At 45.9% G+C, this 24,286-nt stretch overlaps 1 protein-coding gene across 3 annotated transcripts in view; it reads right to left on the bottom strand.

Annotated features, from left to right (window-relative positions):
• REXO5 (RNA exonuclease 5) overlaps positions 1-24,286 on the bottom strand; it is a 437,194-nt gene that overhangs the window by 107,285 nt on the left and 305,623 nt on the right. For all 3 annotated transcript variants that reach the window (XM_086940804.1, XM_086940806.1, XM_086940805.1), the window contains exon 15: positions 5,122-5,259. In XM_086940804.1, the coding sequence (XP_086796930.1) occupies positions 5,122-5,259 (138 nt within the window). The remainder of the gene's footprint in view (positions 1-5,121; positions 5,260-24,286) is intronic.

The raw sequence follows: 24,286 nt of genomic DNA, 5'->3' as shown, positions 1-24,286 counted from the left end.
AAAAAACCTGCTGCATTAGTATTGGGGGAGGGTTATTGAGAAAGTGACATTTTTCATCTCTTAGTATAGTGTATGATAGTGCGTACATCTGAATAAAGTGTGTTTACGATAGGAAGAATCATTTTCTGCATGTGTCTGCCACAATTTTTACCATTGCCTCCTCCATCAGCAGTAAGCCAATTTTTCTTTTGCTTGAAATATACATACTATAATGGTTATATTGGATTAAATTCTTCAAGATACAAACAAACTTGTTAAGATTGTTTCTTTAAGACTATGGAGGCATATGACCCCCCAACAAGTGTGCCCTAAGGGATGCAATCAATTTCCAATTGATAGCACTTTGTTTTCTGAACCTTCCGACATTGCCATAAAGGATAGAGGGTAGATTAGGGAGCCTTTTCTCTCGAATAGAATGGTCCAGAGAGAGGGTAGAGAAGTATTGAAGCCCCCAGTCAGAGATTACTATCTCATACAAACTGTGCTGGGGGTGGTACCCTACTTGAGTGTGTTTTTGAGTATTTATGAACGATTGTGTGTATTTTGTGCCTCATTTGATCTGCTTTGCAAAGTGATCGAATAAATATGTTGATATTTAACTGTCTGAGAGTCTCAGATTCTTGGTTCACAGAACCAAGTCACAACTAGCCCAGATCCATCTGACCAGTCTTAAGGGTGGCTGTTCCAGTCTTGTGTCATAAGGTAATCAACTTGGAGTGCTCACTGATTGTAACTAGTTCTGGTTCCCAAAGTGATTGTAGTGATGAAGGCCAGTTTCGCCTTCTTCTGACTTACCAAGAGTAGCTTTCCCAATTAAGTCTATGTAATTTTGGCCCAGGTAATATCAAGCATCAACTAGACTAACAACATATATCTGGGTCTGTATTAATACACATTTCAGCCTACTCTGAACAAAACACTTTTCAGTTTGCCATACAAGCTGCCACCATGGAGACACCATGATTCACCAAATCCCATGACGATGGGCAGAGCCACAATCCTTTGTCCTAATGTCCTTAAGTCTTTTATTTATTTATTTTTTACACACAGCTCCTTCTATGGTCTGGTCTTGAATCAGTGCAAAACAACAGTTGATGGACAGAATGCAGAACAATGCCATACATTCACCCCAGTACAGAGATCTGGGCCTAAATCCATCGATTTTTTGCCAGTAACCAGTCCTCGGAAGCTTGTTTCCGGTCCAGGGAAGGCATGGCTTGGCAGTTCGGGCTGGACTGTTCCCATGAGGCACAGGGTCAGACTGATTTGCCTATGGCCATGTCTGAACTGGGGTGGTGTGGAGTGCAAAAAAAACTCGATGGATTTAGGCCCAGATCTCTGTACTGGGGTGAATGTATGACATTGTTCTGCATTCTGTCCATTAACGGTGGTTTTTGCATTTGTCACCCCGAGTGGGATGGGTATGCTCAGACGTGAGTCCCATGCACTCCACAGCACTGGATTCAAGCAAGCCGGGCTGAAGACGGTTGGAATGCCAAAAACCGGTCCTCGGAAGCTTGCTTACGGTCCAGGGAAGGCATGGCTTGGCAGTTCCGGCTGGACTGTTCCCATGAGGCACATGGCCATGTCTGAACTGGGGTGGTGTGGAGTGCAAAAAAACGATGGATTTAGGCCCAGATCTCTGTACTGGGGTGAATGTATAACATTGTTCTGCATTCTGTTCATCAACTGTGGTTTTTGCATTTGTCACCCCGAGTGGGATGGGTATGCTCAGACGTGAGTCCCATGCACTCCACACCACTGAATTCAAGCAAGCCGGGCTGTAGACGGCTGGAATGCCAGCAACCGGTCCTCGGAAGCTTGTTTCCGGTCCAGGGAAGGCATGGCTTGGCAGTTCGGGCTGGACTGTTCCCATGAGGCACTGGGTCAGACTGATTTGCATATGGCCATGTCTGAACTGGGGTGGTGTGGGGTGCAAAAAAAACGATGGATTTAGGCCCAGATCCCTGTACTGGGGTGAATGTATGACATTGTTCTGCATTCTCTCCATCAACTGTGGTTTTTGCATTTGTCACCTCGAGTGGGATGGGTATGCTCAGACGTGAGTCCCATGCACTCCACACCACTGGATTCAAGCAAGACGGGCTGAAGACGGCTGGAATGCCAGAAACCAGTCCTCTGAAGCTTGTTTCCGGTCCAGGGAAGGCATGGCTTGGCAGTTCGGGCTGGACTGTTCCCATGAGGCACAGGGTCAGACTGATTTGCAAATGGCCATGTCTGAACTGGGGTTGTGTGGAGTGAAAAAAAACGATGGATTTAGGCCCAGATCTCTGTACTGCGGTGAATGTATGACATTGTTCTGCATTCTGTCCATCAACTGTGGTTTTTGCACTGGTCTTGAATCAGTTACTGGTTCATATATTGCTTTATTATTATGTAGTAACATGTTTAAAACAAAAACAGAGTGAATAGCAAATCCGAAAATTGCTGGGCAGCTGAAATCTTTAACATCCTTCTAGTCAACATCAAAACTCCTAAAGTCAACTGCACTTTCATGAAGAACCTGAAAACCCACCATAAGAGTCAAGAGCCCATATAAGTATTAGCTATTAAAAACTTTATGACTTCTGTGTGAAAGTAGAATACCTAAGCGTGCCATAAAAGATTATGAGAGGCAGCTAACAGAAACAAACTCTTGTGGTCTCTACCCCATTAAGCCCTGTTGATTCAACACTCTAAAAAGGCACTGCCTTCTACTCACTGAAAGTAAAGGGCACAGACAAAACTAAGAACACATTTAAGAGGTCTGGGAAACCAAAAAAAGCACTGGCTCCTGCTATGAAGAGGATATTTTGAATAGGGAAAACAAAGAGGCACATTCCGCGAAAACAAACTTAACTGAAAAAAATAATGATATATTCATCATCATCATCAAAGCTTTATTCGACAAATTGTCATAAAAGCAGAATCCAAAACATAAAGAATATCCAATAATAAAAACTGATAAAATGAGATGTATCCCTCAGGTATAAAAACAATCCATTGGAAAATATTTTAAAAACAACAGTATTAAAATTCATGTACAGCTCATATAGACCCAGCCCTCAATACAGATAATAAAAGTACAACAGACAATATAAATTAATTAGGGTACCGCAATCACATGTGAACTTCTCTATATACATGTATAAAAAAAAATTAGAAGATACAATACACAATAAACATTGGTCATGGTGCCACAAACACTTTAGATCTTATAATCCATGCCCAACCTAAAAATGTGGCTACGGCAATGAGAAGTGGTAGCCATGTTTCAGTGCAAATTAATCTAAGAGCCATGTCATATTTACGGGTGCCCAGGACTCGACAAATAGGAGCCAACCATGTGCGCCTTGGGCTGTATAGGCAGGGCACACAAATAACAAATGGGCCAAAGACTCCGGAATTTCATGGCAACTGGGGCAGAAAGTATCCTCTGCTGCCGCCCACCTTGCAGTGGAAGATTTAACTGGTAAAGTGCCCACTCTCAATTGAAACAAAAGCTTCCTGTCGTGTGGCTTCGTGATAGCATCCCAATAAGCCTCCAGTTTTTGTATTGGTTTAACCATAAGGAATTGGCCCGTCAATGTCGAGGGATCACTATTCCTGAAAGTGTTGTCATCCACCCAACCCCAGTATCTTTCCTTCAGTTGCACTCTCGACGGGAACCGGGAGTTCTCTGGGTTCTCCCATAGGGCCACCATACCAATGTTTGCTAGTACAAATCTAACCTGCTGTAACCAAGCAATTTTCTTAAAACGGTCAGCTCTTATTAGATCTTTAAGGCCCTCAGCATAGGATGCCAGTTCAGGAGTTGTCCAGATTCTCCGCCACTACAACAAGGGACGTAGTCTAGCACTATCAGCCAAAGCCTTATTACCTAAATCACAAAGTAATGGCTGTACTGGGGTACTTTGTGGAAGGTTAGCGATTTTCTGTAGGAAGCTATTTTCCGCTATGGACAGTTTAGAAAGATTTTTAAAGCCCCAGAGCTCCGCCCCTTATAAAACTGTACTGACAACTTTCATATTATAAATGGTCAGGGCCGGACTAACTGGTTTTGTGAAGGATGCGTTAAACTCAGCTAATGTGATACCCGCTAACTGACGATGTTTCAATGTGGCCATGTCCAGATGCTTACCCCAATTCATATTGTCCTTTATAATGACCCCTAAATCTGTGATATTCTATTCTTACCACTTATTCATGTCTCAGTATCTAGTGTGTGTCTATTTTGTTGATTTGATACCCACAATGCTTATCGTTTACAATCTTTCAGTTTATCAACGCTTCTTTTTTGTGTACACAGGGTTGATGCATGCTATTCAATTGTCCCATACATATGTTTATGTGTAGTGTTGTCCTACATTATTGGTTTCTAAAACAAAAACATACATAATATACTTACACAGAGGTTTTCTGGCCAGTATGTTTCATTCATCGGCCTGTTAAATTGTCAACCACATTTCACTGACATCAACCACAGTATAAACCATAAGGTAGTGGGCCAGCCATTTTACTATTTGATTCTCGTCACTTGGAGTGACTGCACAAAACATTTTACAGATTGTTCACAATCACTTAAAATCAGATGCATCCTCAGTAAATAAAGCTGGTTTAAAGTGTGCATTTTTTTTATTTCATTTGTTTTTAAAATAATATTGATTAACAGCTATTTATTTTACTTGCACTTCGGCTATCTATTTTTGAAAGTTGGCATGAAAAATTGATTGTCGCATTGTAGCTGCCTCCAATTTGAAAGCCTCGTTGGATGGAGATATCTTCTTCACAAAAAAATATTAATAAATGCATGCCTCACCAGAATGACATTACAAATATCCCAAGTAAAACATCCACATCAGAAAATGTTTTTTAAAGTTACAAACATTTATTTCAAGCATATATTGGCTACATTTAGGTGGCGATATTCCAATTGGAAAATAACTACTGTACCGGCATGCTTAAGCCAGACCTATTTACTTTACCAATGCTTATCTGAACAGGACTTGGTGTCTGTGATTTACACCTTTTGATACCTAACTTAGTGCCAGAGATATCACTTCTTCGGTTTGTTTTGTAGATTTAGGCATCTGAGGTCCACACTTGGTGTCTGTTGCTTACCTGTTGTGTTCCTGTGACCGGCAAGAGCGACAGGATAGGACCACACATTTCAAATACTTCCTTTACATATCGCAGTGAAAAGATGTCATTAAATGGACCCGCATACACCATCGACATCTCAGCAAATTGAGTTCTCATCTGTAGCAAATAAATCAAAATTTAATATAGAACACTGCTAAATAAAAAAGTACAACAGATTAAACATTTCCTGCCAAAATACATTTCTCAGGAGAAAAACTAATCAATGGCATTCAGAGTTTAAATAGATGCAATTCACAGTTTCGTATTAGCTTTATAACCTGCTGCCAAGGGCTATACCGATTTTTAAAGGCACTGAACCTGAGTAATAGGCCCGAGCCGCAGGAGGGGGCTATAACGAGGGAGAGGGCCTTTAACAACCGGTAAAGCCAGAGGCAAAAGGACTGAAAGGCTATTAGAATTTTTCACCCACGGAAGGTAGACTGTTCAAAACTTTTTTAAAAAGGGAGAAAAATAAAGACAAACTTTGGAATGTTGGAGCAGAAGGCTTATACCAGCCATTATGAGCATAGAGCAACTCCATTGTCATCAATGGAGATCACAACATTCCAATGTTCTAATATAGGCTTATAGCCCGCCTTAAAAACGTAAACACCTGCTCAGGGCATTTGGCTCGAGCCTTAATAAGGGAGCAGGCCTTTAATGGCCGGTATATCCCACTACTGTGGGCTATAAGGCAGTTTGAACATTCTGCCCAATGAGGGCAGAATGTCTCAATTATAAAAAAAGGCCTCTCAGAACTCAAGGTGGTTGAAATTCCAGAGGCTCCACCGATGTTGCTGTGATTGATCAACAGCAAACAGCCAGATGCAGGGCCACAGCTGTGTCCTGTTGAATACTCACAACAAGAGCTGTGAAAGGGAAGTATAGTCAGCTCCTGGTTCTCCCTGGGCTTGGCTAAACTGTTTTTTTTGTTCAGTTGGGCAGGAAGACCCAAGTGCTGAGCAGCATTCCCACCCCCTCCTTCTGAGGCTCAAGTGATTCTGGAAGCACCTAGAAGAGGGCGGGTGAAGGCTCCGGTGTGGCCTGCAGCACACCCTCTACCTTTCACTTTCCCCTGCTCAGTCCATATATTTTGGAGAACCAGGGGAAAGAGAATGGCAACGACTGTGTACTAAAACATTGAAATGTTGAAAGCAGTGTGCTATACCAGTTCATATAGGTGGCTGCTGCTCCACTGCCTTCAATGGAGCGTTCAACATGCCAATATTAAAAAAAACAACAAGCAAGCCTTTCTAATACAACGCTCAATAATGGCTTAATTTAGGTGAAAATGTGAATTGTATGTTGACACCAATTATTTTGGAGTTGAATGGTCTTTAACTATTGCAGAAAGAGTTAAAAATCAATGTAGTGACTTACAATCTCATTAGATATACACACGCCTTCAGTCAAGGAAACTGGGTCGACCCTTAAAGAGGTAGTGCACACAAATGTTGTTAAGGGATACTGAAGATTCTGGTGACCTCTTGGACCAAATTTCAGAAAGATATTTGGTGGAGATACACTGCTTGTAGAACAACTGTGCAACATTTTTTCACTTAATGTTTATTGCATAGCCCCAAAGCAGAATTGAGAATCAAAAATGTAACCTGAATTGTCAAAAACATTTACAGTTTTTATTAAAACTATTCACTCATCTGGCTTGAGAAACATCATTAATAACCAACTACCTCCAAAGTTGACTTATTTGCTCAAAATCTGTCACTCTTATTTTGGTTTAATAGACTAACCCATCTCAAACTGTGGCTCTTAAAGGGATACTTGGTGGTTAATACCACCAGGAAGATAATATACACGAATCGTTGATCATAAGTCAAAACTGAGGTTTGCAAAAAGGATTACCCATGTCTGCAAATCCTTATTGACAGAAGCCTCACAGTCAGAAAGTGAATTATTCATTGGGGTGGATGGTAGTCTACTACAAGTAAGAAGGTCACTATCTTGTTAGGCCAGTTTAAGGTTTCAGTAATTTAAACCTGAGCTGTGGCGCAGAGCAGACAGGCTTAACGAATGTGTAAAGCATTTTGAAGTATAAAAACAGCTAAAAAGTAAAAAAACACAACACAATAAGGATCCGATTTTGATTTATAACAGTAGAGTAAAATGTAATGAACAAAATAACACCAAAAGATATCCAATAAGGGGAACCAGATTTATGAACTTTGAGTTTGAAATAAAAATGGCACCTAAAAGCGCAAAGCGCCAATTGTAGTCATTGGTTATGGTAGACTAAAACCTAGGCGTGATTTCAGGCTGATCGCGATGGAGCACGTTTCGGATACACCAATCAGGTTTTACATTTGGACTTAGTCTTTTTTATTGAAGTTAAAGTCCTTCAGCAGGACAAGGAAGCAATAGGCTGTATCCTAAAAGGGCGGCACTAGGTTGGAAAGGCGCTTGACGAGGTCCCAGTAAAACTGTTGGTTTTGGAGGTAAGTACACAAATTCTAATCCTATTTTTACCCACAGGGAAGTTCTCTCACTGGTCAGATACTTTGCCACTTTTGCCCAGTTAAGATTTTTACCTTCGGACATAATCTCTTTTTTGTAGCTCAGAATCCTCCAGCGGGGTAAGGCTGCAGGATGTATGCACAGAGTGCTCCATGAAGCAGGATACTTCTCTGTGAGGTGTCGCGGAACCAGATTTGCTGCTGTGGGAAACTCTGATCCAAGGTTGGCATGGCAGGTTTCTCCCAGTTCTTCCGGGGGTCCTGCAGCCCAAACTTCTTTTAGTCTCTGGTTTTCAGGAATGCTATGAGAAGTCCAGTTAGGCACAATCAAGGGACCCATGACAGGAACAGCGCTTGGGGGTAAGGCTCACTCCAGCAGAGGTCACCAGAGGGGTCTAGGTCAGGTCCATTTGGAGCTGGACAATTGAGGGAAAGGTCTCTTGTAGCTTGTTTTGGCCCTGTAGCTTGAAAATGGGGTGACAACTGACCCTTGGAGTCCACTTATTTGTCCTGGTTACTAGTAGGAGCAGATTCAGCCCTTCCAATCGCCTCCAAGGTCTCATATAGCAGGTGCAGTCTTTCTTTTGTTTTCCCATGTGAGAAGCTGGCCTGGTATATGATACTAAATGATGTGGGCACCTTGCACCAGTCCAGAAAATCATTGATTTAAGAGGTCTTAGCCAACCATAGAAAGCTTGTTTAGTGGTAGCTGCGGAGAGTAGCCTTTACGCTTAGTCCAGAAGGAGTGTAAAGCAGCTTGTTTTACCAGAATGCAATCTTATAGTACAGATTAAGTGAAAAAGAACCACACAAGGCATTTATAAAAATATGTATTTATTATATAATACTCTCTAACACGTTTAGATATCTCCTACCCGGAGATAATCACAATGTACACAATAATTTGCAAAAGAATACAGTAAACAGCAAAGAATACACAGTAGACCCCAGGGGGTGACCAAACCAAATACTAAGAAAGTATTATAAGAACCACAACTCCGGTCAAGAAAAGGTCGAGAGGACGTAGAAGTGCTGGGGACCAAAGGTACTACCCAAGGTGAGTAGATAGGGACCCCATGGAGAGTGTGTGCAACTTGCTCCATACAACTCTACGTGTAAGTCGCAGTTGGATTTTTAAAGATTAAGGACCCTTCCCAGTGCACCATGAATAAACCCCATGGGAGACAGAAGGTTGGAGAGCCCCCCCACTCCTGGATACCTTAGTACCCCCATTACCTACACCAGGGAAGCCGGGTGCATAGGTGTGAAGTGGTGTCGGAAACCGACATAGATTCCAATGGAGGACTTCAGGAAAGTGTAGCTGCTGAATAAGGAGAAAGTGTCCGGTGGAATCTGAAGGTGGATTATAGAGGAGAGGTACCTGCAAGCAGAGGGGACAGAGTTTATGTCACTCACGAGTGACCAAGAGATCTGGAAAACGAATGCCCACCAATGTTGGGAGTTGTAGGAGAGTTGACGAGGACCTTGACTCTGCAGCTGTGAGGATCAGGCCACACTGAGGAAGATCAGGAGCCATGCACGAGCTGTCCCACGTCGAAGTCGAGAGCTGAGGGGTCGGTGTCTGGCAGGAGTACCAACAAGCCTTGGCAAATGCAACCAATGCAGAAGTTGAAGAAAGTGCAACGCTCACTGGCCCCTCAGGCTGGAGGCACTGGAGTCACGGGAGGACCTCAAGCAGCTCACCAAAAGATGCAGGACACAATGCAAAACGATGCAGTGTGACAGAAGATTCTGGTCACTGGAGATGCTCGAGGCTGGGGCTACTTTTGGGAGGAAGCCAACAAGCCTTTGCAACTGCAAGTCGACGCGGTGCACAGGGGTTCGGTTATTGCAGCCCCTATGAGGGATACTGGCCTCAAACTTCGTAAGAGGGCAGGGCAGGCCTCAAAAGCTGTGGAGAACCACCACCTGTGTTGCAGAACCTTACAGAGCCCGGAGGAGCTCAGGATCAGCCGACTGGTCAACTTACTTACAGTGTCTCCGAATGAAGGTAAGGGAGGGACTCCTTCACTTCAAGGAAGATTCCTTCAGGTGTCTTTGATGCCCACATGCCTTGGAAGGTTCCTGTATGGTGCACAGGCACAGACGATGCAGCAAACTGGAAGGGAGATGAAGTCGAGCCCAAACGAAGTCCAGCGAAGTCTAGAGTGCACAGACGGTAGAATAAGAAGTGGTGTCTGATCTGAATCTTGTCCCACGATGAATCTAGGGACCCACCCACAGGTAAGCCCGTAAGTACCCTAAGGAAAGGGTTGGGACGATTCAGGGGACCCTGCCAGGGAAGGGTCTGGACAGGAGGGAGGTTACTCCCATGTTCTGGGAGCCAACGGCTCCCCGAGCTGTTCTGAACAGGACTATGCATTGGGACACCAAATGTGCCGCTCATGCAGACTAAGTGGCGCAGGCAAGTGCACACACCCTGCCCCAATCACTAAATACTGTCTGGTGGACACACCTACCTGTGACAGGATGCCTATTGTTCTGCCTTCCCCTGCTCAAGCTTATCTAAGCAGCAGGAGGGCAGAATCATGTCTCTAGTCAGCAGCATCCATTTTGTGCCTTCAGTGTCTAGAAGGCTGGTACCGGAACACTGATAGCTTAATGAAGGGCTCTTCCAGTGCTTGGAATCAAACCTCTCAGGTATGTTTACAAAATGTTTGATCCCAAACATAATAGGATTAGTTGAAGCCAGTTTCAAGATGGTCATTGCGTAATTACGAGGTGCCCCTCTATATAGTATATGGCTGCTACACTTACAACCCAGGAGAATGGACTCGGTAGGCTGTGGGGGTGACCTGCTCATGCAGGGGCACCCTCACAATTAAAAACAAGCACCCTGCCTTCAGGATTGATCAGGCCTGCTATAGGGGTGACTTACAGGTGTTAAGTGTAGTGACCCTAGATGTAGGAAACATATCTTTAGTAAGTGGTGCTAGCACCAGCTTACACTGGCAGCAATGGCAGGCCTGTAGTTCCATTATGAATGGTCTTCCATGGGTGGCATAAAGCATGCTTCAATCAATCAATCAATCATCAAATTTGTAAAGCGCGCTACTCACCCGCTGGGGAGGGGGTGGGGGGGGGGGATGGTGGTCCGCTACTGCTCGAAGAGTCAGGTCATGAGTTGTTTCCTGAAGGAGAGGTGGTCCTGGGTCAGCCGTAGGTGGATGGGGAGGGAGTTCCATGTCTTGGCCGCCAGGTGGGAGAAGGATCTTCCTCCAGCGGTGGTTCTGCAAATGCGTGGTACGGCGGCGAGGGCTAGGCTGGCCGATCGTAGATGGCAGGTGGGTGTTTAGAAAGTGAGGCGGCTGTTGAGGTACTTCGGGCCTATGTCATGGAGAGCCTTGTGTGCGTGGGTGAGGAGTCTGAATGTGATCCTCTTGTTGATGGGGAGCCAGTGCAGGTCTCTCAGGTGGGTCGTGATGTGGTTGTGGTGAGGGATGTCCAGGATGAGTCATGCGGAGGCGTTCTGTATGCGCTGGAGTCTTTTCTGAAGTTTGGCAGTGGTTCCTGCGTAGAGGGTGTTCCCGTAGTCCAGTCGGCTGGTGACGAGTGCCTGGGTGACTGTCTTCCTGGTTTCGGTGGGGATCCATCGGAAGATCTTACGGAGCATGCGCAAGGTGTTGAAGCATGATGACGATACGGCGTTGACTTGTCTGGTCATCTAGAGGGAGGAGTCCAGGTTGAAGCCCAGGTTTCGTGCGTGGTCCGTTGGCTTGGGGGTGGTGCCCAGGGCGGGGAGCCACCAGGAGTCGTCCCAGGCTGAGGGCTTCCATCTTGTCTGAGTTCAGTTTCAGGCGGCTGTTCTTCATCCATTCGGCATCGTCTTTCATCCCTTGGTGTAGGCTGGCTCTGGCGGTGGCGGGGTCGTTGGTGAAGGAGAGGATCAGCTGGGTGTCGTCAGCGTAGGAGATGATATTGAGGTTGTGTTGGCGTGCGATGGCTTTGAGGGGGCTCATGTAGACGTTGAAGAGGGTGGGGCTGAGTGAGGATCCTTGTGATACGCCGCAGATCACTTTGGTGGCCTTGGACCTGAACGGGGGGAGGCGGACTCTCTGGGTTCTTCCGGCGAGGAACGAGATGATCCATTCCAGCGCCTTCTCTTGGATTCCGATGTTGTTGAGGCGCTGTACTAGGGTGCGGTGGCAGACAGTGTCGAACGCCGCAGATAGGTCCAGGAGGATGAGGGCAGCTGTTTCCCCGTTGTCGAGCAGGGATCTGATGTCGTCGGTGACTGCGATGAGGGCGGTCTCGGTGCTGTGGTTGGCTCGGAAGCCGGACTGCGAAGGGTCGAGGGATCCGTTAGTTTCGAGGAAGGGGGCGAGTTGTCTGTTGACGGTCTTCTCGATGACCTTGGCAGGAAAAGGGAGGAGCGAGATGGGGCGTAAGTTCTTGAGGTCGGTGGGGTCCGCTGTTGGTTTCTTAAGGAGGGCGCTGAGTTCGGCGTGCTTCCAGCTCTCCAGGAAGGTGGCGGTGTTGAAGGAGATGTTGATGATGTCCCGGAGTTGGGGTGCGATGATGATGGAGTCGGCCTTGTTGAAGATGTGGTGGGGGCAGGGATCGGTTGGTGATCCGGAGTGGATGGTGTTCATCATGAGGGTGGTGTCTTCGGTGCTGACCGGGGTCCAGTTGCAGAGGGTGGCGGTGGGGGGCGTTGGTTTGGTGGTTGGGTGCGTGGTCTGTGTGCCGAAGCTGTTGTGTATGTCGGCGATCTTGCAGTGGAAGAAGGTGGCGAGTGAGTTGCAGAGGAAAAATCTTTGAAGATGCTGAAGAGTTCTTTGCTGTTGTGGGTGTTGTTGTCCAGTCGTTCTTTGAATGTTGTCCTTTTGGTGGTGCGGATCAGCTGGTGGTGTTTGCGGGTGGCGTTCTTGAGGGCAGTCATGTTTTCTGTGGTCTGGTCGTGGCGCCAGGCTTTTTCAAGGGTGCGGCAGTTTTTCTTGGATGTTTTGAGTTAGTCGGTGAACCAGGACGCTTTCTTGCTGCCGGGTCTGCTGGGAGGGTTCTTCAGTGGTGCGAGGTAGTCGGCGCAGTTGGTGAGCCATTGTGTGAAGGTACAGGCTGCTTCGTTGGGGTCCGATGTGCTGGCGGGAGGGTTCAGGCTGAGGGAGGTGGAAAGCTGGTCGGCGGTGATCTTGCTCCAGCTCCTGTGAGGAGTCTGTTGCGGTTGGTGGTGGGTCGTGGTTCTTCTGAAGCTGAAGTGGACGCAGCTGTGTTCTGTCCAATGAAGTCTGGTGGAGTGGCTGAAGGAGATGTGCTTGCTGGAGGAGAAGACGGGGTCAAGCGTATGGCCGGCGTAATGGGTGGGGGTGTTGGTGTCGTTTTTCTCCAGGTGGAAGTTGAGGTCCCCCTAGGAGGATGTAGTCAGCGGAGGGGAGGGCGTGCGGGCTGATGAAGTCTGCGATGTCTTTGCAGAATTGGGTGCGTGGTGCCGGGGGTCTGTAGATGAGGGTGCCTCTGAGGGTGGTCTTCGGGTCGGTGTGTATCAGGAAGTGGAGGTGCTCGGCGGCGGTGAAGGTGTCGTCTGAGTTGGTCGTGATGCGGATGGTGTTCCCGTGGACGATGGCGATGCCTGCTCCAGTCTGGTTGACGCGGTCCCTCCGGGATATCTTGTATCCGTCCAGGACGGCTATGGCGATGTTGGGGGCTGAGGAGGCATTCATCCAGGTTTCCGTGAGGAAGGCGACGTCTGGTGAAGTTGTGTCGAGCAGGTTCCAGAGTTCAACGGCGTGTCTGTGGACGGAGCGGGTGTTGAGCAGGATGCACTTGAGGTGGTTGTTGCTGGTGCCTGGTCTTTTGGGTGCGGTGCAGGTCTGGAGGCAGGTGAACTTGCAGGTTTGGTAGGTGCGTTTTGGGGTGGCTCGGTAGCAGGCGGGGTTCCGGCCGGCGTTGAGGGTGGCGGCGTCGTAGGTCCGTCGTGTGGGCTGGCATCGTCGGGGGCCAGGTGTCCTGGCGCTGGGCGCGGTCCAGGCGCAGACGGGCTTGCCTTTGGTGCGCCTTTGGCGCACAATCGGCGCGCCCGCTGTGTGCGTCCGCTTCAGGCCTCGGGGTGCTCTGGGGTACCTATGCTCTGGGTACCTTAGTACCATATACTAGGGACTGATAAGGGTACCCCAGTATCCAATCTGGGATGTACCCAAGTACTGAACACAGAAATTTAAGGGATAAAGCAGATAGACTGTTTTCCTGATTAGCAGGATCCCAGTCAGACTAGCCAATAACAGCTTAGCACCAGACAAAAAGTGGGGGTTACCATAAACTCAGATCTTACGTTCCTACATCCCACAAATCCAGTAGTATTCTGAAGAAGGTGCACTGTTGTGTAACATTTATGCCTGGCACTAGCTTGTGGGTCGGGGTGACTCCTGGCCCCTCCCTAACCAATATGGTAACGGTTCCTAGGGAGAATCCTTCCCATGTTTGCAGCAGTTCCTGTGTGCCTTACTTTAAACAATCCCACAGCGCTACACACTCACTAAATCCAAGAGGGAGAAACATTTCCCCCATTGTGCAGAGCCTGTGTGCCACCCAGAGATGTGGCCAGGGCAATACAAAGTCCCCTCCTCTTTGGCACCCTTGCCCCCATTGAGTTTGATACCTATCTGATAGGTAGGACAAAAGAAGAGGCCCATGATGGTGTCAACTGATATCTGCTTGTGACCGCCAAGGTCCTTTGAAGTGAATTAAGTGGCTGGCCACTGCTCACCTGGTCTTCCCACCAGAGGAACAAAACACCTCCCCACAACATATCTATTGTCTCTGCTGTAGGAGTAGTTTTTATACCTCCTCATGGCCATTCGTCAGCTGGTTAACAAGTCAAGTCAAGTCAAAGGCTTTATTTCGATAAAAAAAAAATTACCATAAAAGCAGCAGGTAAATAACAGTACACAATTTGTAAGATCAGAAAAGCATATATAAAACATTCTCACAAATTGAAAAGCAGTTCATTAAGAAACAACTATGTTTTAAAAGGAATTAAACAGTCAATTTGAGCCTTTTGGAGCGGATGGACCAAGCCCATGATAAAAATTTGGCTAAAACACAAGCATAGGTGGCACGGCTGTCCGACGTTAATATTCTGATTGCAGTCACATGACTCCTAGTACCCAACTGCCGACATAAATTTTTGAGCCAAACCCTTCTCGGATTTGCATACTCACTGCGCTCGAACATAAAATGCGCCAATGTCTCTGGCTTGTTTAAACACACTGGGCAAAGCTCTGTGGTTTGTTCGCGTGGTTTCCAGCTAGATGTAAAGGACCGAAGGGGAAGGGTTCCTGCTCTGAATTTAAAATATAAAGCCCTATCAAAGGGTTTCTCAATAATATCAAGATATACTTCCCGCTTAGGTTGGTCTTTAAACTTCAAGAAATCCTCCGTGAGCCTACCCATAGTAGGACTAGTGTTTCTTTTTGAGGAGATCCAGTCCCAATATAATTTCTTGAGCGTTAGCTTCGGAGGTGAAGTTCTATTTGACCACGCTTCAATGAGGCCCAATTTGGATAGCAGCAGCTTCATGTCTCTTAACCATTTAATTTTGTGCCACCCTGATAGTGACATGATTTCTGCCAGGCCTTGAGCATATTTACTGAGTTCTTCCACACGCCAAAGCCGTGCCCAGAGCAAGAGTGGGCGAAACTTTGCAAGGTCATCAATTGGGCGACATCCCAGGTCCAACATTAGTGGGACCGTGGGCGTTCCCTGCGGTAGAGACATAATCGCTCTGCAGAATTTCATCTCTGATCTTGGTAGAGCATCGGAAATAGATGACCCCCAGAGTTCGGCCCCATAGAGAGCAGAGCTGACACCCTTTGCCGAATATATTTCTAAGAGTGTGGCTATAGGTCTTATTTTGCAGGAGCGCTGTTCTTTCAAGAGAGCTCCTGTTATTCTCTTATGGGTTAAGAGCATTTTGTCCAAGTGCGGTGTCCAATCCATTTTGTGTGAGAGGCGTATCCCAAGATAGTCAAAAACTTCTACCCTCTCCAGTGGTTCAGCATTCAGGATAGGAGGGCGGACTGGTTTTTTGGGAGGGTTCAGGACAAGATATTTGGTCTTGCTTGTGTTAATTACCAGGCCGCGATTAGCACAGAAAGATTGAAAATTGTTTAAAAGTTTCTGGAGGCCTATTGGGGTCTTGGATATTAAGAGCGTATCGTCCGCGAAGAGGAGGGTTGGTATGCGTTCGCCAGCCAGGGATGGTTCATCTGAGGGATGTTTCCGAAGGTGCTCAACCACCCCATTGATGTAAAGGGAGAAAAGGGTGGGAGCTAACACACATCCCTGGCGGACACCTCTCTCTACCGGGATACTACTGTTTTTTCCCCCCCCTGGGCCCCACCTAATCTGGGCAAAACTGCTTTCGTGCAGCCTAACAAGCAACACAAGCAAGTAGTGCGGTAACCCCATATCAGCCAGTACGCTCCATAGGGTCTCTCTAGGTACAAGGTCAAAGGCAGTCTTTAAATCGATAAACGCGAGATAAAGACTGCCCTTGCCTATGACCACAACTTTCCAGTAGACCATCATAAGCCTAAAGGCTTGCTCGATTGTCCCAGTTCCAGCTCTAAAGCCCGCCTGGTAGTCAGTAAGGATTTTATTTTCATCTACCCAATTAAGGATTCTTAGGAGTAGAACCTTGCCAACTACTTTTTGGCTGATATCTAACAGGCTAATGGGCCTATAATTTGCCGGATCATCCCTGGGGCCTTTTTTGTATATAGGGACCACCTCCGTCCCCTTCCACGAGGAGGGGACGGGGGCGCCCCTACAGATAGCAACGAGTAGGGAATGGATCAGTTTTCCCCACTTTGAAGTATCTGATCTTAAAAGGTCACCGGGGATTCCATCCGGGCCAGCCGCTTTTTGGGGAATAATAGTGCCTATTGCGTATTCAACCTCCTTGATGGTAAATTCAAAGTCGCTAGGCTGGATGTTCCTAATTGGAAGGAGCGTGGAAGAGCCCCCAACCCCCCCTTGTGAGTCGCTCGTCTGCAATTGGTCAGCTGGGCGGGTATAGAGCTTGGAAAAGTGTTGGACCCACGCCTGACTAGGGATATTGCAAGTTATTAAATCACTATCAGGCCTATTCCGAGCTCTAATAGTATCCCAAAAACTTTTTGGATCCCTCTTGGCGCTAGCTTCTTTAAGAGTAGACCAGTAAGCCTCCTCCCACAACTTTTTTGCTAGATCTAATATTCTGTTATGTTCTTTCCTGGCTAACTGTATTTGGGGTTGAGATTTGCCTTTAACGGCCTCAATTAGCCGGGACTTGGCTTTCCTGCAAGCTGCAGTATACCAGACGTGCATACTCTTGGTTTTATTCTGGGACGTTTGCCTCCCAGCATTGCCCTTTGCCCAAAAGACTTCCCCCTATAGACTTAACAGCAGCCTCAAAAATGGATGTTACCCTATCCACTGCCGTGGATAAGTCAATAGTGTTGAATTCTATTTGTGAGGCCGCAAGAATCACCTCTATATTAGCAAGTTTGTCAGGATTACTGGCAACTTTGTCCCACTTTAAACGCCTTCCACAGGAGGAAACAATAACCTTATGTGAGCATTTGGAGGGTGCTAACAGTGCTTCGTTAGACCAGGGATTCGTGATGTTAGAGAAAGCGAGTTGTGGTCGCTCTCGACAGTCGGTGTGACTGACATGTCTTCTACCCTGCTCCAAAGCCCCAGGTCCAACAGGATATAGTCAATCCTGGAGGTATGACCAACCCTGTTGAACGTCGGGGCACCCAACCGGTCAGAAGGTGTACGGCCATTAGCGGCTCTTAGCCCAAACTCAAGAGTCAGTGCATTTAGCTGTACTGCACTGCTGGTCCAACGCCTAATTGGAGGAATGGAAAGTGAGGGGATACCCCATCTACTGTCTTCTTCGCCCAAATCAGGGATACCATCTAGGGGGAGTGGCTCAAAGGTGCAATTAAAATCACCTGCTACTAGGGTATGGTTAGCTCCTTTGCAATCCCTGAGCGCACCTCCAGATCTGCTATTACAGGTGAGGTGTGCCCATTTTTTGTGCCTCTAGCATAAACATTATAAAGAGCTAGAGTCAGACCACTACATGGAATACCTAGTAGGATGCCTAGAATGTCTGGATTATTTATCTGCTTGGATATTATTCTACAGTTCAGGGAAATGCTTACCCAAGTAATGAGCCCCCCCGAAGGGCGCCCCTTTCCATTCATTGGTTTCACTGCTGGGATAAAGAAGGTGACAAACCCAACCCGGTGGAGTGGTTCTGTGCTCCAAGTCTCTTGAAACATACAGATCTTATGTGCTTCTACCAGATCACTCCACTCGGGCAAGTCCAGTTTCCTATGAATGCCCGCAAGGTTCCAACTAAGAATTTTTATTTTGTCCTTGGTGGTTTTCCCTCTAGTACCATCGATGTCTCTAAGACTAGGGGATTCTGGACATTCCATCTCTAAAACAGGGGATGGTGACTTAGTCAGGCTAACGGCTGTCTCAGTTGGAGAGTTAGGACATAATGGGTAGAACATGACTGGTGAACCCTTCCCCTCACCCCTATTAATGTCAAAATGGATGGGGAGAGCTTCATCATAATTGAGTCAATCCACCTCTTCTAGCGTGCTGAATCTATTCCAGTGGGCAAACTGGGATACAAAGGGGTCAAAAGGAGGAGGTGGACCTAGCCATGGTTGCTGCCACTGATGGATAGTATGTTGTGGAGCATGCATAAACCCTCTATTTGTTGGAAAACTGATTTGGGGGGGGGGGGTATTGTCTGGGGGGCATGGGTAGAAAGTAAGACAGGGGAAGTGGGTAAATTTGAGTAGCCGGCCCACTAATAGGTGAATTGCAAATATAATTCACTACCCCTGCGTCCCTAAGGTTGATAGTTATGACATCACCTGCTATGGTCTTGGTGTTTCTACCCACCCAGTCCCCTCTTCTAACTGCGTGTATTTCCCGACACATATTATTGGGCAGTGGTTTGTGGAGGTGAAGCCACTGAGCACATTTATTCTTTAATTCAACAAGGGTTTCTCTGCTACCCTCCTTCAGTGGTGGCACCCCCGTCAGCACAACTACAAAAGGTGAGACTTCCGGCGGCAGGTCTATTGACTTAAAGCGAGCCGGCCTCTTTTTAAGGGAGGTAGTTGCTGACGAAATGGTGGCTGAGCTTTTGGGACCCTTAGCAGATTGGTTAGGTACTTTTTTGGAGCCGAGAGGTGTTTGAGGCTTCACAATAGGGTCTATACCGCTAGGAGTTGGTAAGGGCGCAGGCACTTTTTCCCCCTTTTGAGCCTGTTGGAGCGGTGCTGCTCCTGGATTGTCAGGTATAACTTTGGTTTTTGCAGTAGGGACTTTAGGTAGGTTACTATTGATGTTATTCACCAAGGAGACTTCTTTAGTTTTCCCTTGTGACTGAATGGGCACATTTCCACTTAACTTGTTAGCACATTTACTGTTGATTAGGGATGTTAGTCTATCGATTTTTGACATTAAGGGCTTGATTTGTGCCGATATAGTAGCTTTAAGATCTAATTTTAAGTCTGCTACCATATTTTCGACCCAACAAGGAATGCCTGAAGTTAATAATGGAGCTGGCGACACAAGATTATGATTCCTAGTGTTGGTTTTAGGTTTTTTCTTGGTCTTAGGCATATTCCTTGGTCCAGACGATACAGGAATGACTCCATCCCCTGATGCTTGAAGGCATTTGTCTTTGATGGACTCTGGCCTTTCAGTAGATTGGCAAGCTTCAAGGTCAGGAGTGGCCTCTAGGTCAACAAATGATGAATCAGACTCTAATTGAGAGACTGATAAGTCAACTAAGTTTGGTACTGTAAGTGGACCAACAACAGGTTGAGGTAATGGAAGGGAATGATTAGATGCAGTTTGCTGGGGAGGTGAGCTTCCAGTTGATAAAGGGCCCAAGGACGAGCGTTTAGCGTTCATAAGGTCCAAGGATACTCTTCGTTCCAGCAAAGAGATACTGTGATCGATTGTCTCATTAACCCGGGATATGAATTGGTCTATAGGCCCAGTTATTTGGGCTACGGCCATCGCTGTTTTGGTTTTACTTCTTGTTCTACCGGGCATGACGGACATATGTGGACGCTTGCAAGTTGAATATTGGGACGGTGTGAAGAGCCAAGAGAGGTGGCCCGGTCCGGTCACTGCCGGGCACTAACGGGCAACAACGGGCCCGCCCTTGGCCCGGGCATCGCCCCGGGCTGCGACCCACGCGCGTCCCGCGTTGCGCGTCACTGATCTTACTAAAGAACTCCTGGGTAGAGAGGGGGCGTGGCACTGGGAGGGGGCGCGGCTCACCCGGGAAGAGGACACAGCTGAGGATGTTGGAGGCTGGTCCTCGCAGTCCCGGGGCCGCGCCTCTCGCCTCCTCTGCGGCCTCGCTGCTGGAAACTCCTCTCACCGGCAGGAATCACAGGAGTGGAACAGGTATTAGCTACTCCAGTAGCACGAGCAGGGTTGTGGCAAACAGACTCCTCTGAGCGAGCGGCACCCCTCGTCAGCTAGTTAACAGTAAGTTAGCCTCTATCTTAATGACGCTTCAGGAAGGGAAAAGATAACTTTCGAAAAAGCCCCTTTTCTTTAGTTTTTATTAAAAATCTGACTTCACCATTGAGTTACAATTTTAATAAATATTAAAACCAGTTCTTTAATCATTTTTCTAGCTGGTCCTTAGCCCAAGATAGGAGAATTGTTATTCAATATTGCTGTACAGTGTTCCTATATACGCCAGCCAGCTTTCCTGCAGTGAAAACTCCTTTTTAATGCAGGTCGATGTAAGGACATTTTAATTTTAAATTTCTGCATTTCTCTTTTTTTAATAGCATGCACCCTGCTTTGTGGGCTATATGGCTTCCATAAGGGTGACATTATTATTTAAAAGGGAGGCTTTCTCCTGTCAAAAGGGTTCACTTTGACAGGTCAGGTAGCAGTTTTGAAACTGCAGCAGCCAGGTTACAGTGGCAGGCCTGGAGTCTTGTGTGTCTTGTCACGCTAGAGGATGGCAGAGTAGTACAGTCGTCCATAAGTAACATTTAACTTTCCATGTCATGGGTGACTTTAGGTACCATATACTATGGCCTTATAGGAAAGTTAAATATACCCATTATGGTTTTAGCCTATTTCAATATGTTTTAGGGGTCAGAGCACATGCACTGGGATCCGAATTAGCAGTGTGCCAGTGCACAGAGTCAAAAAGCCAACAGCATCAATCCACAAAAGATGGGGGTGAACATGCAACCAGAGGTACTTTCTAACTAACATGCAGATATTTTAAAGCACAGGTGACACTTGCAATGAAAGAAAATCTCACTGAGTAGTCAGATTTTGAACTGTTACAAGTTAAAGGATCAACCTGTGTAGTAAAAAGCAGTTCCCTTTGCACAGGCTAGCACTGCTAACAAACACTAACAATAGGCATTATAGAGTGTTTATTTGAGGACGCCGCTATAGTTTTGAAAGGCATTGTGAAATCTATCACCAGGACTCCCCTTTAATAGTACAGAGGAAGAAAAATTTGAGTTTTCAAAGAAGGGTTGGGGTAAAGTCATTGCAAATGCTGGGGACCCCAACAAAGTTCTAACATTATAATTCACAAACTTGCCCAACAGCCTTTCCAATCCCAAACTGTACACCTAAGTAATTCTGGATGTTGGGAAGGCATTTCTTCACATAGGAAAATATTTCACTGCAGAGAAAAAGTTACAAACAATTATGCAAATGCACATTCCCCAAACACTAAACATACAGAATGTCTACCTGTAAGCAGTCCTGAGAACACAAACATTTTAATCTAGAATTCAATAAAATAGGATATCTATGATACATGAAATCTCATTAAAGACATACTGAAACACACATCAGTTATTAAACTGGAGTAGCAAGACTTTGTCAAGATTAAGAATGACTCCTAAAGTAGGGTAGACTATACTTTACACTCATAGGGCAAACCGTATTCAAATACTTGTTCTACGGAGGGTTACATTTGTGCTCCATGTTCAAATCACATTGTTTCTACTATACAAATGTAGTATGAAATCCAGTCTTACATAAATTCCTCCTGTGGGCAGGTACAACTTACAGACTGAAGTGTAGTCAAGCTAAAGAAAAGGTCAGATTGTAGTTCCTGAAAAAATACAGTGGGAGGGTCAAGAAGGGCATTTTTAACGACCAGGGCAACTTAGGCCCTTATATCAACTAGAAAAACAACAAGAAAGTAGCCTGGTCCCAAATCGATGCTTGTGTTCCACTCGGACGTAGGAGCTGAGGTACCGACGGAGAGAGCGGGGCCTCCTTCTTCCCGAGTGGGTGCCGGGTGAGGTGAGGCTTAATCCCACAAAAAGCTGGGAAAGACCGCATTATTGGATTGCCACTAGTATACATCTGGGCTCAGAGTGACTGGTAGGATTTATCCATTACAAAGTGTACAAGTTCACTATTTTCTGTAATTCACTTTTCATTTGCAGTCGCAGTATTCACTAGGTCCTGAAGAAAGCTAGGACCAATTGTCCATCTAGCTGAAACATGTCGACCCCACCACATCACGCCCCGATATAGTTATTATTTAAAACTATTGGGCTCTGTTGTTTTAATCTTGACCCTAGCACCATACCCAATAAATTCATTTTTGGTTCTTTGAGTCAATTTTATATTCACTTGCACTTTTTTCACCTGCACTGCACTCCATTGGCATCACCAGTGAAACACTGTGGGCTAAGATTATATCTACAGAATCCATCTTTTTGCACCAACATTGGATGCCTTGACTAAGATCTGGATTCATGATACATTTCCCACGTGACGACACTCCACCAAATGGGTGGGCTGATGGGATTTTTTTCTAGCTCAGTGTTTTCACTTAAGTGTTACTAATGGATTCTAGGTTCTAGGCTCTACATGGCACACAAGCATCGATTTGGGACCAGGCTACTTTCTTGTTGTTTTTCCAGATTGTAGTTCCACCATATTGAATTGTATTACTCTGCAGCAATGCTACGGAACTTTAGCTTATCAACAGACCAGAATTTATCGGCCTCCTGTGTTACAAAATTTATATATTTTCTCCAGTCTAAATCCATATATGTATGATTAACTAGCAGCCCGCCCCGGCTGTGCCCGGGGCAGAAGGGGGCGGTGGGCAGCATTTTTAGCCTCTGTGCAGCCCCCCCTGACATTGCCCAGACTGCATCCCTCCCGCCCCGACATTGGCGACATTGGCCATACCGCCTCCCGCCTTGAGCCTTCAGCCTCCCGCCCGCCGCGACATTGGTCATACCGCCTACCGCCTCACGCCTCCCGCCCGCCGCCTGCCTCTCGCCTGCCTTTTCCTTACCTGAGCCGCCACTCCTCCCCGCAAGTCGCCGCAAGTCACCGCTCCTCCCCGCATATCGTCATACCTGAGCTGCCACTCCTCGCCGCAAGTCCACTCCTCGCCGCAAGTCACCGCTCCTCCCCGCATATCGTCATTACATTACGTGTAGGTCGCGATCAGCGTTACGTCGTGGCCGGCGCTTGTTTTAGGGGACTACTTTATTTACAAATTTTAATTTTTTAATTTACGTTTTTTTTTAATTTAATGTCGCCTATGTCCATCTACACACCCTGACATTTTCATAGATGTATCAGGTGTGTAGATTGGCGCTGTGGTTCCCGAGTTTACCTTGCCAAAAGGTGCAAGTTCTCTCTTTATAATAGTAGTATAGATAACATAAGAAAATGTTTCAAAAAAATAACGAGGGGTACAACTTTAGGTAAATATAAATATAGAGAGTAAATTATATTGCTGCATGTAGAAGCTTTAAAATTGCTGAATATTATGAAACTGTCTTAAAGAAAAGTAATGACCAAAGGTCATTGGAGAGGAGGTGGTTTTCAAAATAAACCTAGAAGTAGCAAGCCCTTTCACTAGTTATGGACACACTCAAGAAGCTTGGCTTCCAGGGACAATTTGCCAACCCAATTTCAATTGCTTCAGATTGATAACGAGGTCCAGTAAAAGATTCCAAACCTAGTACAGAAAGGCACAATAATGTAACTATCTTTTTCAGAACATTAAGAATAGAATTTCTTTAATCTGACATTCTTAAAAAGGGTGAAGATGCTGAATTTCAAAGGACTGCCTACACTCTAACACTTCAAGCAGAACTTGGTGAGGGTGGGATTCATTGATCATCAAGGGCATGGCTCCAAAATGAAAGTCTCTAAAGAGTGATAGTAATTGTATTCTTGATAGTGCTAAGTTAGCATAATATCCTATACAAATATTAACGGTTACCTTTATCGCAGACACATTTCTTGAGCATCACTAATAATCTAGTTATATAAAGTTGAGGTAGAGTGATGGGCTGGCTGAAAGTCAAAAACGAATTCAAGTTATAATACTATAACTTTATACATATGAAACTAGTTCCTCTGATAAGCACTGGACCTTTACATGCTGAAACCTTTCTTTCCCACTGCTTTAAATATTTGTATAGCTAATAGAATCAGAGGACTTAATATTTGTCTGTGATAATTACACCTAAGTATCAATCATGGTTTACTTTTACAAACCATATTGAGCCTTCCCAGAAAATAACCATGGTTTTCTCCAAGTGTTTTTTCCTTTTTTTTTTTAAATGAGCTTGAAAAGAGGAAAGGAAATCAAG

This window comes from Lissotriton vulgaris, chromosome 10, assembly GCF_964263255.1.
Source record: "Lissotriton vulgaris chromosome 10, aLisVul1.2, whole genome shotgun sequence".
Taxonomy (NCBI): domain Eukaryota; kingdom Metazoa; phylum Chordata; class Amphibia; order Caudata; family Salamandridae; genus Lissotriton; species Lissotriton vulgaris.
Note: the sequence above shows the minus strand (reverse complement) of the source record. Positions and strands in the feature narration are given on the sequence as shown.